Source organism: Lynx canadensis, chromosome X (assembly GCF_007474595.2).
Source record: "Lynx canadensis isolate LIC74 chromosome X, mLynCan4.pri.v2, whole genome shotgun sequence".
Lineage (NCBI taxonomy): Eukaryota > Metazoa > Chordata > Mammalia > Carnivora > Felidae > Lynx > Lynx canadensis.
This window is the reverse complement of record NC_044321.2, coordinates 20,516,254-20,531,997: the sequence shown is the minus strand read 5'-3', so window position 1 is coordinate 20,531,997 and position 15,744 is coordinate 20,516,254. Positions and strand designations below refer to the sequence as shown.

The window sequence follows — 15,744 nt, the reverse complement described above, 5'->3', positions numbered from 1 at the left end:
TTCCTCACCTTCTCCATTAGAATAGAGGTCTATGAAAGGTAGGGCCTGTGTCTCCCGGTTTCTTTGTGAATTCCTGTTTTTCCACTACAGTGATTAGAAACTCTGTACATAATTTTCACTACTGGGTCACCTCTTATTTCTTTTAGGTCCAGGGTTTAATAATTATGTTTGTAGTTGTAATTAGTTAATATTTATCAGCAAGTCATATCACATTTCATGATTTATTATTATGGGCCTGTCTTATGGTTCCCACACTTACTCAAGACTCTTTAGTCAGGATCATTATGTAGAGTTTTACACACTCTCTCCTGACCAACTGCAAGAACTCTATTAAAAAAAATTGTATGACTCTCTCCTTAAGCACATGGCTTCTGGTAGAGAATGAGTGAATGCAAGCACATTCTTAAACATACTGCTTTAAACTGCAGATTGTCAAAGGAGAAAGACACCATGATTTCTCATTCCAGGGGCCAAAATAGTTATAAAGCCATGAGACCATCAGCATCTGATCAGTAATGCTGTGGTTTTCTCCTGGGGTGAAACCCCTTGTGGAGAAGGGGAAGCCAGAAGCCAAGGAAATTAGCAACTGGTGGAACAGTCCTACACAAAGGGTGCTGAGTAAAATGGAGCAGAGTCCACCTGGATGAAGGCATCTATCCACAGGTATATGCATACACGCACGTCAATATTTTGGAGAAGATAAAAGAGGGAAGGCCAATCATAGGATCAGATGGGTAGAGGCCAAGAGGCTGGCGCATGGCAGAATCAGGATCCAAAATGCCCACAATGGGACAGTGACGGGCTGGGCAAAGCCAGGCAACAAGTGATGGTCTCGATCACAGAGAATGCTGGTTGGCCCCCAATGTCCAGTCTACTCTTTTTCTTCAGTAACAAAATAAGCGATTATCTCCATGTGACTAACTTCTGGTCCCCGAAATGTAAGCACGACTGTCGGTTGGTACTTCCAGAAAGGCCGCTCAAAGAACTGACTTGGTTGGGAGGTGTATCTTTTTGACCCTTCAACCTTTTCTCTGTCTTCTAGCCCTTGATGGCTTGAAGGAACGTGAGCAGCCACCTCAGACCACACTGTGACCTTGAAGATAAAAGCCTGCCACTGCTGATGATACAGAAGTGCAGGAGGCACCTGGGCATCTGATGACCCCAAGGAGCCACCATCACAATCCTGGAATGCCCACACCTGAATTTCTGTCATGTGATAAAAAATGAAAGAGTCAGAGTGAATTAAATGTTTACTCTGGTTAAGCTACCATTACTTTTGGTTTCCGTTTTGCTAAACACAGTGTAACTCCGAGTTGTTATGGATTGAGTTGGGTCCCTAAAAAGATATGTTGAAGTCGTAAACCCCAGTACCTGTGAAAGTGGCCTTATTTGGAAATAGGGTCTTGGCACAGAATATCAAATTAAGGTGAGATCACACCGGCTTAGCGCAGTACAGGAAGAAGCAAAGAGAAACACGCCAGGAGAAGATGGCCACGTTGACTACGGAAGCACAGACTGCACTGTCGCGCCTATAGGCCCAGACCAACGAACACCAAGGATTCCTAGAAGCTAGAGGAGGCAAGGAATGATTCTTCCCTACCGATTTCAGGGGGGGAAAGCCCAGCTGACACTTGGATTTCCGACTTCTAGTTAGCTTCCAGAGCTCTGAAACAATAAATTTCTCTTGTTTTAAGCCACCTACTTTGAGGTACTTTACTACAGCGGCCCTAGGAAACTAATACACTACTAATGGAGTCGTACACACAGGTCTAAATAAACCACTTGGAAAACCCGGGAAAGCACGGCTTGGCAATTGCGTGTACAAAAAAAAAAAAAAATTACGTGTTTAGTATAGGGAATGATGAAAAGGAATTGACACTGTGAATATGGATGCCAAGAGAGTCAAGGCAACCTTAAATTGACTTCATAGATATTTACTACCTAGAAAAGTCAGTAGCAGCAGGTTTATTGTGCTCTATACTAGTGCTAGTGACAGCAATTGAAGGGCTGGGATACAAACTCTAGACTAGGGTAATTATTGTGAAAGCAGAGCACTAGAGAAATGGTTGAAGACCTAGGAAAACTGGGCCGATGAGAAGGCTCAGGAAGAGAGCTACCTTCAAATATCTAAAAAGTTCTCAAAGCAGGTAGAGCTGGTGCTGGGCAAGTGCTTATCAAACACAGGAAGAGAGGAAAGGACCAGCGTAGCCGTACGCAGTACCACTCAGCTGAACTAGGACCAACAGAGCCACAGAACACAAATTTAGGCCAAACGTAAGATCTGTCTAGCAAATGAAAATAAAATAAACTTGAAAGTATATTGAAAAAAGCAACCCAAATGTGCACGGATAGATGAATAGATAAACACACAGTGGTATATCTATTTAACAGACTATTATTTGGCCATAAAAAAGAATGAAGTACTGACACAGGTTACAACACAGGTGAACCTCGGAAACATGCTAGGTGAAAGAAGCTAGACACCGAAGGTCACGTATTACATGACTCCATGTATATGAAATATCCAGAATAGGTAGATCTAAATTTTTTTTTTTCAACGTTTATTTATTTTTGGGACAGAGAGAGACAGAGCATGAACGGGAGAGGGGCAGAGAGAGAGGGAGACACAGAATCGGAAACAGGCTCCAGGCTCTGAGCCATCAGCCCAGAGCCTGACGCGGGGCTCGAACTCCCGGACCGCGAGATCGTGACCTGGCTGAAGTCGGACGCTTAACCAACTGCGCCACCCAGGCGCCCCAGAATAGGTAGATCTAGAGAGACGTAAAGCAGATTAGTGGTTCCGAGAGACTGGAAGAAGGGAAGGAATGGGGTAAACTGCTTACATGGTACAGGGTTTTCTTTTAGGGTGATGAAAACATTTTGGAACTAGATAGAAATGGTGGTCTTACAACATTTATGAGTGTACTAAATGCCAATGCATTATTCACTTTAAAATGGTTAATTCTGTTATGTGAATTTCACCTTGATGAAAAAATATATTGAAAAAGAAGGCTAGCATCTGCTTCATGGTAAGAGAAGCTGTATGTAGAATTTAGTGAACTCTGCATCAGCAAACATGTAGATCAAAATCACAACGGACAAGTCCAAAGACTCTTCATGGTAAAAATCCATGTTCTCCTAGAGCGTAACCGAGGACTAGGTATAGATGTTCAAGACTTTTTTTTATCAGAGCTGTAAGGTTCTCTTCCTGCAGAACTCATAAGTACTGCCCTAAGAGACCACAGTTATTTTCATGCTTTCTTTTTATGCAGAAATAAGACACTGTTTCAGGTAGCCTGGCAACATTCTCACTGTCCCTAATCTACTTATCAAATCAACAATTTGTTCAATCTCAGCCATTTTGAAACTGTAACACACAATGGCTGCAAGTTCATTATTACCCTTCTTCTCCTTTGAAGGCCAGAGCCCTGTGTGGTATACACTTTCCATTATAAAAGATCTTCACAATTTTACAACTGAGGATAATGTGAGAAACACTAAAGATATCTTGAAGTAGAACCAGAAGTTATTCTACTGCTTTCCTTGTAAGTGGCCTTCAAGAAATTTAGTTGGTAAACAACTGAATAGAGGGATCTACCACAATGCCTTACACCAGGGGTTGTGCACCTTTCCCAGTGATTTCTGTCACGGCCTAGGGAATCACATTTAGATGCTTTCTCATCTCCACATCAGGAAGAGAAATGTTTGTGAGTAAAAGTTTAATTTAGTTTGAAATCTTAGCTCTATACTGCAAACCAAACAAAACAAACTAAACCTCTGGTTTTGGTGAATCACATGATACAGAATTCCCTGTGGGTTCATCTCACAGCCAGACAGATTTGGCCGTCTTAAGAAGTCAAAACCATGTCCTTGAAATAAAAACATACTAAAATATTTACTCTCGAACTTGGCAAAGTCTTGTCTCTACCTCCAGTGTGAAAGAGGGTTCTTTTGACTTAGGAACTTTTGTATATATCGAGGTTTTCAGTCCTGTATTTATGTGGACTTTCTATGTAACAGAGAATACTCAGAGAATATATTTTTTAAAATATTTATTTATTTTTGGGAGAGCACAAGCAGGGGAGGGGCAGAGAGAGGGGGACAGAGGATCTGAAATGGGCTCTGCACTGACAGACTAATAGTAATGAGCCCGATGTGGGGTTCAAACTCAGAAACTGTGAGACCATGACCTTAGACAAAGTTGGACGCTCAACTGACTGAGCCACGCAGGAGCCCCAAGAATGTATTTTTAATAATCAGCAATTTGGATACTGTTAAATTCTTATCAACGTAAAAAAAAAAAACTTCAGTGATTTTTTTTTCCCTAAAGTTATCTGAGAAGAGAGATACATCTAAAACCCTGAGAACAGGGCACCTGGATAGCTCAGTCAGTTGGGCTACTGACTTTGGTTCAGGTCATGATCTTGTGGTTCGTGAGTTCGAGTCCCCCTGGTAATAGGAGTCAGAAGAAGAGCCAGGTTTCATACCAAGTCAATCCTGTAAAGTACTCAAGCCAAATGCAACCCAGGACCAAATGAGAGTAGATTTATTATGTAGGGACTAGACTGGCTTTCCCATCAAAGCTGAACAACGTATTTAAAGCCCCTACCTAGTCCAACATCACAAAACTCTGGTGCTTCTGTCCAGATATTTACAAATGCCTACTTTTGACCACAGATACCAATTTTATATAATCAACATAATGTGAAACTAGCTTTATAAATAAGGAAATGTCCTGTTAATTTTTCTGTCCCTAGCCCTAAGCAGAGTGCATAGGATGTAACAGGTATTCAATAAATGATTATTTTTAAGTGTTTATTTTTGAGAGAGAGAGAGAGAGAGAGAGAGAGAATGCAAGTGAGCAGGGGAGGGGCAGAGAGAGATGGAGACAGAGGATCCCAAGCAAGCTCTGTGCTGTCAGCACAGAGCCTGATGTAGGACTCGAACACATGAACCGTGAGATCATCACCTGAGCTGAAATCAAGAGCTGGATGCTTAACCAACTGAACCACCCAGGTACCCCTCAATAAATAATTATTAAATGAAAGTAATGTATGATTGAGACACAGCACCCTAGAACTAAAGGATCAGATAAGCATAATCCTGCAAAATGGCCACTTTAGAAAACCCTAGAGTAAGTACAATGATCCTGTCCATTCTACCACTGATTTTGGAGCTTCTTTGGAACGGTCTCTGGAAAGATACAGCTTTTTCCTTTTACTAGGAAAGCCCAGGAACCTCATAAAGAGAATTAAGAAATGCTCAACTCATCACTAGCAACTCCAAATGGAATGCCTAAGAGTGGGATCGGGCTCAGGCCCACTGTCAAGGTCCGTCCCTGTGAGGAGCTGCTACAGAGGGTATCACCAACCAGGATGTGCTGAACTTCCAGGTATCCCAAAGGGTCATGTTCTGAGCAGGAATATGACCCATGCAATATGACCCTATGCCATGAAAGGTCCTCCCTGGCAAGAGTCGCTGATAACCTTGGTAAATGCCTGCCTAAAATGTTACCACTTTAAGGTCAAGGATATGAAGGGGGAAAAAAAGTACTTCAAAATGCCTGTGTTGGCTCATTCATTTTTAAAAAAGATACTACATGAGAAATGATAACCTAACTATCAATAACATCATCGTTAACTGGAAGGTTACCAATCTACTAGCTATCCGTTCTCCTTTTACTTTCTCTCACCAAGAATGGAATCATAAAATCAGCTGACTTTCTAAGAAGTAATTCAATTTTCATTGAACTTGACTTGATGAGCTAGCTGTTTAAAAGGTCTCAAAGGCAACAATGGTTCACGAAGCAAGGCGATTCCTCTGGAGTCTACAAGTGGAGTGATGAGTCACACTACATATATGCTTTTTTTCTCTTCCTGCAGCTGCTAATCCAAGTGCTGGGTGGGACGAGACCGACTTAGCACAACAGCTAATTCTCACTATGTGTTCCATAGTTTTGTTAAAAAATTATATTCTACTTTGCTAATTATCAAAGATATACAAAATAAGGCAAGGAACAGTTATACTTACCAAATTAAAAATAATGACAACACCCAAATGCTACAAAGGCAGTGGTGAAATTGGTACACTCATCAAGTCACTGGCTACCATTTAAATTGGGATAACCCATTAGGAAAGCAGTGTGGCAAAATGAATCATGACCATATTGTATTTAGGTGCTTTGATATACACTGTCGGTTAAGAATTTGTCCTCAAAAAACATTTCAAATAACAACAAAAATAACGTAAGCAGGAAAAGAGTTATCACAATTTTCTAATAAAGAGAGTGAAGGTAGCCTAAAATGCCCAACAGGAGAAATGGTTGAATTTGGTTTTGGTACTGAAAACGATGCAGCAACACAGACAGAGGCTTGACAAAAGATAAACATGATACAAAATCCTATTTTCATCATGACTGAAAGCATGTAAAAAAAAAAACATTAATGGCAATGCAAAAGAACAAGGCGGCATACAATGGTAGTAGCCGTTTGTAGTTACTGACTTCTCGCCAAATTTTGTGAAGTGATCTGTTACCTTAAAATTAAAAGCCATGAGAACTTTAAAATATTTTCCTAAAACTACCCTTTGTATCAACTCTTTTCAGTGAAAAGATCTGAAGTTAAGACTTGATTACAGAATTCTGCTTCTGTGTTAAAAAAAAAAAAAAGAAGTAGTAGTAACAGGTTCCCTATTCCCACTTTCTTCTCACCAAAATCCTTACAAATCCTCAGGCCAAATTTGGAAAGTGAGGCACATTACAGTCCTGTATTGGTGAGGTTGACTGCACATTATCACATTACAGGTTCTCAGACAATCTGCAATAAGCTTGTTTAACTCTGGCTAGCCCAGAGTTTGCTAGATGTACCTGATCACGAAACCCTCTTTGCAAGGAAGACCTTCAAATATTCCTTTCCCTACAGTTTGTGAAATGCCACTTGGATTGCTGATGCTCCAAGGGGGCAACAGAAGGAAAGCATCTTCATTATGAGCTGTTTCCAGACTATGTGCTCCTTACTTGGGAATCACAAATGATAGCCGACCTCCTCCCTCAGGTGTACTGAGGTAGTGAAAGAGCTGGAGAGCTGCTCATCTACTCTGTCCCTTAAAAACAACGGAATCCCGCACAAATGCAATGAACCATGAAGGGCGCAGGTGTGGGAGGTTTTGTGGCCATTACAAAAGGGGTTCAGACCTAATCCAAAGAGAACGACGGTTTCTGCAAAAGCAGTTTCTTCTGTGTAATTATGAAGTGGCAACCAAGGAAATCGGAGTGATTCCTATGAGAACTAGTCAGTTTCTCTTTTAGATATAAACATAGTCTTGTTCATGAGGTGAAAAAAATCAAGCATTTATCTCTTTGAAGTCGGAATTTTTAAAAATACATGCGTGTGGTAGTAGGGTGTCTTCAGAGAGCGAATAGCACACATGTGCCCTCCCAGAGCAGGCGAACACAGACCCCCAACCCGTCTGTCTACACAGCTCTTGAGCATCACGTGACTGTTACCTCTGGCCGAAGCGTAGCTTTCATGCAGACTTGGCAAAGAGGCCCATTTCGGGAGAACTGAAGGGGAAGGCGCCGAGTTCGATTTCGACACGCTGGCTCCTCACACATCAACCAGCCCTGGAGAGCAGAAAAGAGAACACTGGAGTCTTATCACCACCGTCAAACAAATGCATGTAAAAACCTCCTTCGTCATCAAGACAGATTCCTTTCGCTCAAACCTTCCTTAGAGGTTCTGAAATAGTTCCTTACCTTTCTTCCCTGGCATGTCGCTTAGACCTATGCCCCAACCTTAACAGTTAGGAAACGCGTCAAGTTTAAAAAACAAAAAAAAAAAATCCCGGGAAATATTCTTCCCTTCTTCTTAATATCTACCCCCGACGCATGCTTACAGCAAAGCCTCCCAGTAAAAGCTTACATGATGACACACAGAATGCAAACGGATGGGCCTTTTGGGCACTAGTAAAGACTGTTACCAAAGCAAAGAGTATACCATGTAGAAATGAATGACTTTCCCAACAGCGGACTGACCACTGGCTACTGGCTTAAATGCTGTGTTCAGCTTCCTTCTCTGTAAAGTAGGTCCAACAACAGTACCTAGACCTACTTTACAAGTTGTCATGATGTAATACACTTAGCATGCTGAGAGCTGTACCTGGCATCAAAGAAACACTTAAAGTAAGCAATTATTTAAAATTAAAGCAGGGGCGCCTGGGTGGCACAGTCGGTTAAGCGTCCGACTTCAGCCAGGTCATGATCTCGCGGTCCGGGAGTTTGAGCCCCGCGTCAGGCTCTGGGCTGATGGCTCAGAGCCTGGAGCCTGTTTCCAATTCTGTGTCTCCCTCTCTCTCTGCCCCTCCCCCGTTCATGCTCTGTCTCTCTCTGTCCCAAAAATAAATAAACGTTGAAAAAAAAAATTTAAAATTAAAGCAGATTCTTCTACACACATTCTCTGGAGGCATAAAACTGGCTGCAATGTTTTCAAGGACAATCTCAACTGAACACTCTTTCCCAGGGGTCTGAATTAGTCATTGCCCATTGCACTGGGCTTTAGACTTTCTTCTCAATTTCCTTCTTCAGTTACCCTCTCCTGCTGCCCTTGTTCGAATTTTTTCCTAGAAGTGTGGCAACAACACGCCTGTTATCTTAAAGTAGTATCGTGATTGCTAGAAAACATATCTGTTGAATGAGGGAGACAAAACCGCACAAGGGGGAGGAGCAAAGTTCAGGTGCTCTTAGGAAGGGCCCCAGGATCTGTGGCTTTAGTGCTCAGTGTGTTGGGCATAGGAAGGCTAAGCAAAGCAGGCTGAAGGGCTGCGGTATAAAGGTGAACAGGCGCGTTCCCTTGTGGCGTGGTGTTCCCACCGAGGCAGCGGCAAATTGAGACCCGACTGTCTTTGCACCTTGGAGTATTTGGAGAGGCACAACTTTTGAGATGGTCTTGAAGAGTGAGTAGAAGTTTGGTAGGTGGAGAAAGCAGGAAAGGCCACTGAGGCAGAAGGAACAACATGTGGAAAAGAATGAAGGCCAGAGAGCTATGAGTGATGTGATGAAGAAAACAATCAATGACATGTTTAACCCCGTTCCCCATTTCTAGAATCAGCAATGGTCTTTCCCCCCCTAGATAAGAGCAGTATACACACAAATGTTGCTTAATTACATCGGGGACCTTCACCTGCCACTTAACAGTGCCACGTGGCTTTAGTCCAAACCTGCAGGATGTCCCCACTCATTGTTGTGCCGTGTGACCTCATTCCTGAGAATAGGTTCTTCTTGGAAGAAACTACAACCAGACTCAAGAGAGAGCACCCAAAATCAGTTCAGTTCCAGTTATGGGTTTTACAGCCAAAGAAAGTATACTCTAGAATACTTTGAGTGAAAGAAAATGTACTACCTTTGAAGATGATAAAATTCATCTAGTCAATACATTCATAAGGAACTTCATTCCTATCTTCAATCAATACGCCGAACTATTTTAATATTTAAACTCTTCAGACAGAGGATCTCAAGGAGTCCTTATAAAACCTTTAATATGTGTCCAAAATTACATTAAATATTAGTATAGGGAGTAGCCAAAGAAGCACCAGGTAGAGAGTTTCAGGAAATGACAACCTAAATAAGAAAGCGAGGTTCACACACACAAAGATGAAAAGCAACTCAGTATGGTTTGGCTTTAAGAACTAAGTTGTACGGTACCAACCATAAATGCCCAACAACACGGAAAAGGGATGGAGTCGTGTGGATCATACCTATCTGAGACAAACTACTACCATGCTTCTGAGTCACAGGCAACTATTTGTTCTAAATCTTAGGGCCTATACTAGGGCCTATAGCTATACTTTCTGGATTTGAGGCCACATTTTAATATTTCTGAAATTCAGGTGCATTGACAAATGACATGTACATTGAATGACATATTTACGTTTCCTTTAAAAACACTGTGAAGTCAAGAGTGTAGTTCACGATCGATGGCCCCTCAGAATTAAGGAAAGCAGACACTTTGGTTTGTTTAGCTTGTCCTGGGCGTGGGGGACACAGAAGGAGGTAAGTGGTGCCGACAGCAGCAGGTATTAAATTCTAAATGAAGCCTATAAATACTAACGGCGAGACCAGCTGTTTCCCAAAGTACCTGTTTAGGCACATTAATAAAGGAAACAGTAGAATTCAAGCAGACCACGTATGAAAAATGCAGGACTCGACTAGTCCTTTATCGTTCGTTTGGCTTTGCTACATTATAGTTGCTGTCTGAGGCTTTACACGCTTTGGAATAGGTACCAGCTAATAATGCCAACCACAGTTGTGAACACAATTTTAGAAAAGCAAGCAGACAGGAAACAACGATCATGTTTTGAGACAATAAGTTACTAATTATTGGCATAGAACCTGGAAGTTAAAATTACTCTTTCATTTTTAAAAGATACCATTCAAAAACCTCAAGTTCTCGTCAGATGTTTTAGAAACTTGATTCCATCAATTTGCTAGAACTTCATGACTCACTAGAAAGCTGCCAACCAGGGAGATGCTAAATTGTCACCTCACCTGTTTCTAAAGCAAACACAAAACTCTATCTCTGACACAGTTACTAACTAAATGTCCTTCCAAATCATATAGAAAACAGATAATATAATTTGTCTAGACTTCCTACCAGTTATAATTAACATTAAAGAGGTCTTTTCTTCTTTGTCACCTCTCTATTCAGTATTTATTTGGGTTTGTTTGTACTTACTATCTGTTAATCTCCCTTTACAAATGACAACAATAACTAGTGCTATTATGCATGGAAATTACACATGCTGATAACTGTGTGAAGGGAACTAGGGCTGCAAAACAATATTAGGAGCCTGTAACTCTTGATTCTTCTTGTTTTATTTTGATAATTAAGCTTCTGGTCATGGTTTATTTTAAACAAAACTCTTCTGTGGGGGAAATAGACCTTAATCATATTCAATACATGCTTTGCTTCCATTTGACTTTGTCAAGTACATTTTGGTTAACCCTTTGTTCCCCCAGCAAATATTAATGGACTACGCTGTATCTACCTTGAAAGAAACATCTGTGTTGTTAAAATTAAGGAGGCCGAGCCTTTGAAAATATTCTATGATGGGGCCAGTCTTAGTTACACGATTTCATATTGAATTATGCCCTTAATGGGTGATAAAAAACAAAGCAAATGCAAGTAACTAGCATTGAATAAATTCACTTTGAAGCATCGCTCACAAACATAAAACTGAGCTTATTTTCATTTCCCATGATGGGAAAAAACTTACAGCCCAAAGTTACATTGCCAAGTCAACGGCCAAAAAATTTAACGAAGTATACTCCTTTGTAAGTGCAACCTATAAAAAGGGCTGGTTTTTATGAAAATCCCCAGAACCACCCTAAGGAAGCCTGCCAACAAAATATGTCATTTTATTATGCAATGCCACATGTAAATGCCAAACTGTCACAACCAACACGAATAAGGTCATTAAGTTTTCAGATGCCTACTTTAACCACATTTATAAGTAGGGGGTTCAAAAGAGGTGAAGCCAGCATGTCCAACAGCAAAATAAACCTTTACCAAAATACGCAAAGATCTGTCACCTGTTACTTTAGTTTCAGCATCACTAATTCCTTGAAATCATTGTGTACGAAACTGTGTCAAATGCTGATTGGTTCTGATTGCTAAATTATATTTCTGAGGTCTCAACTAAAATGGTTTCTGTCTGCACATGCTAAAAAGGGATCGATTTCCACTTGTAACTGAGGCGTTCCTGGTAGCTGCACCTTAAACACAAACTTATTCACTTGTGTACATTTGTATTTTTAGAAGGATGCACACAGAGAAATCATCCAGACCTATATAGGTAGCACAGAGGAGGCGCTCAAAAAAAAAAAAAAGTCTGAATAAATGAATGAACAGAAGCAATAAAATAATACACAGGAGCAAACATATAGAAAATAATAAGGGCTTAAAATTCCCAGGAGAAAGAAAAATGCACCGTTCTCATACCTTTGAATCAAATATATGGTGGGTCCTTCTCCTCCCTCTTCCAATGAGTCACCAAATCTGTCCAACTGGCCTTGCAATCCCATTGTCGTCAACTCTGCCAAAGCCCAGACCTCAAGGTCGATCTACTCTAATAGCCTCCTACCTGGTTTCCCCAACTCCACTCTCTCCCACATCCAGTGTAAAGACTTGCCCAGCGTAGCTTCCCAAGGGCCCTCCACTCCCTCCCCTCCAGTGGTAAGCCTTCCATAGAGAAGGTATGCTTTGGTCTGGCTTTCAAGTTCTTCCAGGCTCATCCCCATCTCCCTTTCTCACATTCCCTTACCCAAACCCTTCGCCCCACTGAATTGGTTTACTCACCGCCCCCACCACATTTTGCCTACTACCAACTCCTTGCCTTGGCTTAAGCTATAGAATCTCTGCCTAAAATGGCCATTCCTTGAGCATTACTTCCACTCTTCTGTGAAACTTCCCCACCATCCAGAAACTTCTCCCTCTATCCTGGTGCCACTGAGCATACAATGCTCTGTACTGTCCCTGAACAATCTTATTTTACTTCCCTAACTGGAAACTCAGGCCCAGGGGATGACCCACTGTGGATCTGGTAGTGTCCTCCCCTTTGGGCAAAGGTTCACACTCAATGAAGAATACAGAAATGAAATTATGAAAAAGTGCACTTGAACACAGCTTCTCCCCACCCAGTTATTATGGGGTAATTTTACACAAGTCACTGAACTTTCCTCTGAGCCTCCGTTTCCTCATCTACAAAACACAAGGCAATAATATTTACTCTATTAGAGTTGTTCAGAGCTCACAACAATGTTCATTAAATGTAAGCTATCATTATTACCCTCCACACGCCTCCACTACTGGGGAACATTAGTGCTGGGCTACAGGGGGCAATGCACTGGTGAAGACGCATTATTCCAAGCAGGGAAGATTCTGGTCGGTTTCCACCTGGTGTTACCAAAAATAGAGAGCAACGATGATGGATAACTGGTTAGATTAGGTGGAGGTGCTTCTCAATGTGATCGCAAAATAACAGAACTGTGCAGTCAATACAAGGGAACTTTCCAGGTCTTTCCTGGCAAAACTGTACTAGATTTGAAGTTGTAGATGGCAGAATGGATGGTGAGGGAAGAGGAAAGCGTCTCTGCTTTATTTCAGGATTCAGAGATTTTCAAGACACAACACCCCCCAGTACTGCACTGACGTATGATTTAGTTGAAATTGTCATGGCTCTCCAGGAGTGCAGGAACAGCAGCCAGGAAACGTGCTCTTCCACAGTTCATCATATCATTACTATTTTTCTGTAACAGCCATTAACTGCTCCTCTACCCAAACTCTACACACTTTGAGAACCAGATCTGCTTTTCACCCAAAACCATTTATAAATGTTCTGGGGCTCCCTTGCAGTCACTTTTTTCTGTCACAGAATTATCCCCAGTATAAAATGGGTCTTACAGACAGTGCACAGTATGGGCCCACAGCTGCTTTTCAAGAATGACATGTTGTGATTTGGGATTTCCAGAAATATCAAAAAACAAATTGCTTTCTGACCCACATTTGCACCCAAAACTGGGAGAAAATTTTCCTAAGATCTCCAGGGGAAGTTTTAACAGGAACATAATTTTGCTTTTAAAGTTAAATCTTCTACACTGCAGCATGCTGGCCTGTCAAAGAGTGATTATTAAGTCTCAGAGAGGTGCCATGGTAGGAGATGAAAGAGCAAATCAGGAAAAATACATATATAAACTATTCACTGAAGTTAATACAAAAATATTTTTAACAAAATTATCAAACAAAACAGAAGTGGAAAGTGCCTTGTCAATGGAAAACTTTTAAATATTACCAAAATTGATTTTTAAAGTAAGATATCTCTTTAAATGAACAGTCACATGTCATTTCATCCAAGTTATTTGAAACTTATTGATCTTATCATTTGTGTGAAGACCAGACTCTGCCATCAGTTTGCTGAAAGGATAATGGAGCACTCCCAAACTGTTATGATAGGTTAGATGCAAACAGTGGTCCTCATTTAAACACACAGAATAGCACCACAAGTGCACAAATTCCAACCTCAGCAATTGTATATTACATGATAAATTAGCAAGTTGCTCTGCTTTGCCTCACATCAAATCCAATACCACAGCCTTGTTATTTTAATTTGCAATCAGAGGTTGAGCATCAGAAGATGTCCCTGAGGTACATTAAAGAGCCCCATGCAAGCCATCTTCTCCCGCTATACTGTGAGCAGAGAAAGCCAACAATTACCAGCAATTTTATTTTACCACTGTAGGACAATACTAGAACAGTTAAAATTGTCTCCATGCAAGCAACCAGGGAAAATATACTTAAAATGATTTTATAAGGAAAATTACATGGGGGGGGGGGAGTTCAATGGAAGACATGTATCTTTCTGTGTGGGCAGCTAAAACCTTAGTATATTCAAGCCTATTCTCTAAAATACTCTCCCTATTCATCCAACTCAAAAGCAAGCTACATTCGTAGGCTATAATAGGTCACAACTAAGTACACAGTACCTTGCTTCAGGAATAATTCTGCTTTGTCTGTCAACTGTCAACAAAGCACAAAGAGCTCATGCGACCCAGCCATGTACTGTGGATGTTAGAGATCTAACAAAATACAAATAGTAAGAATACATTTCCAGGCTGCCCTGCTTTCACTTTATATGAGAAACTGAAAGCATTTTCCTCTCCACGTTCCATTAATCTCTACTGTATTAGAAATCTTTGCATAAGACTTTTTTTCCCCTCCCTATGTGAAGCTACAAGTGACTTGGGGATGTAATATTCCAACTGCGACGAATGTCCGACTTTCCACCATGAATGGTTATAGATGGATGTGTCAGTTAAGGAATACAGACATTTCAATAAGGAAAAGGAAGAGAGAGAGAGAGAATCGAGTGGAATGAGACGGTACAATGGCTACTCTGTTGCTTATATTAATATTATAGTGACGGAGCCTCTAAGAAACATTGCTCATTACTTGCACGTCCACCCCTGCCTCTCAAGTCTTCAATAATGACAAAAAAATCACCTTTGCTATGAACACACACTAACAAATAAAACCTCAAAAGCAATTCAAGCCTTAGTTTCATCAGTACGTACACAGAAAAAAAAAAAGACTGGAAGGAACTACCCAAAAATGTCATCGTAGGTTGTCTGTAGTTTTTCTTCTGTTTCTGTAGTTTCTGAATTTTCTACAGCAAGCACATACTGCGTTTATAATTAGAAAGCTGTTATTAATGAAGGAAGAGAAGTTTTGCCAAGAGCATTCAATATAATCAAATCACTAATACATGTGAAAAATATTTTGAACTGTCTCATGTGCTTGGCTGTTACCAAGATGAATTCTCAGGGAACGTGCTTATGAGAATTAAAAAAAAAAAAAAAGCACATGAAAAAATGTTTTTTTTTCATTTAAAATTTTTTTTTTTTTTTACTAATTCAGAAATTTTAAAAAGAGGTCAATTTAAGCACATAAGCAGTTCCCAAGTAGAAAGTGGCAGGGCATGGATTAGTAGTAGTAGAATCATTTATGAAACTAAGCCACTCACTAAAATGCACACAGCCTTCCATGGATTATCATCCGAATACTTTTTGTTATGATGTTAGATCCCTGAAGGTAGGTTATAAATCCGTTTTAAACAGAGGTGCTTTGTTCCCCACACCCCCTCCGCTGCCTTTATTCAATGTACATACGATATCTAGGATAGGAATCAAATTAAAAA

At 40.7% G+C, this 15,744-nt stretch overlaps 1 protein-coding gene across 1 annotated transcript in view; it reads right to left on the bottom strand.

Annotated features, from left to right (window-relative positions):
* POLA1 (DNA polymerase alpha 1, catalytic subunit) overlaps positions 1–15,744 on the bottom strand; it is a 303,264-nt gene that overhangs the window by 100,851 nt on the left and 186,669 nt on the right. The window contains exon 35 of the mRNA XM_030305566.2: positions 7,505–7,621. Coding sequence (XP_030161426.1) covers positions 7,505–7,621 — 117 coding nt within the window. The remainder of the gene's footprint in view (positions 1–7,504; positions 7,622–15,744) is intronic.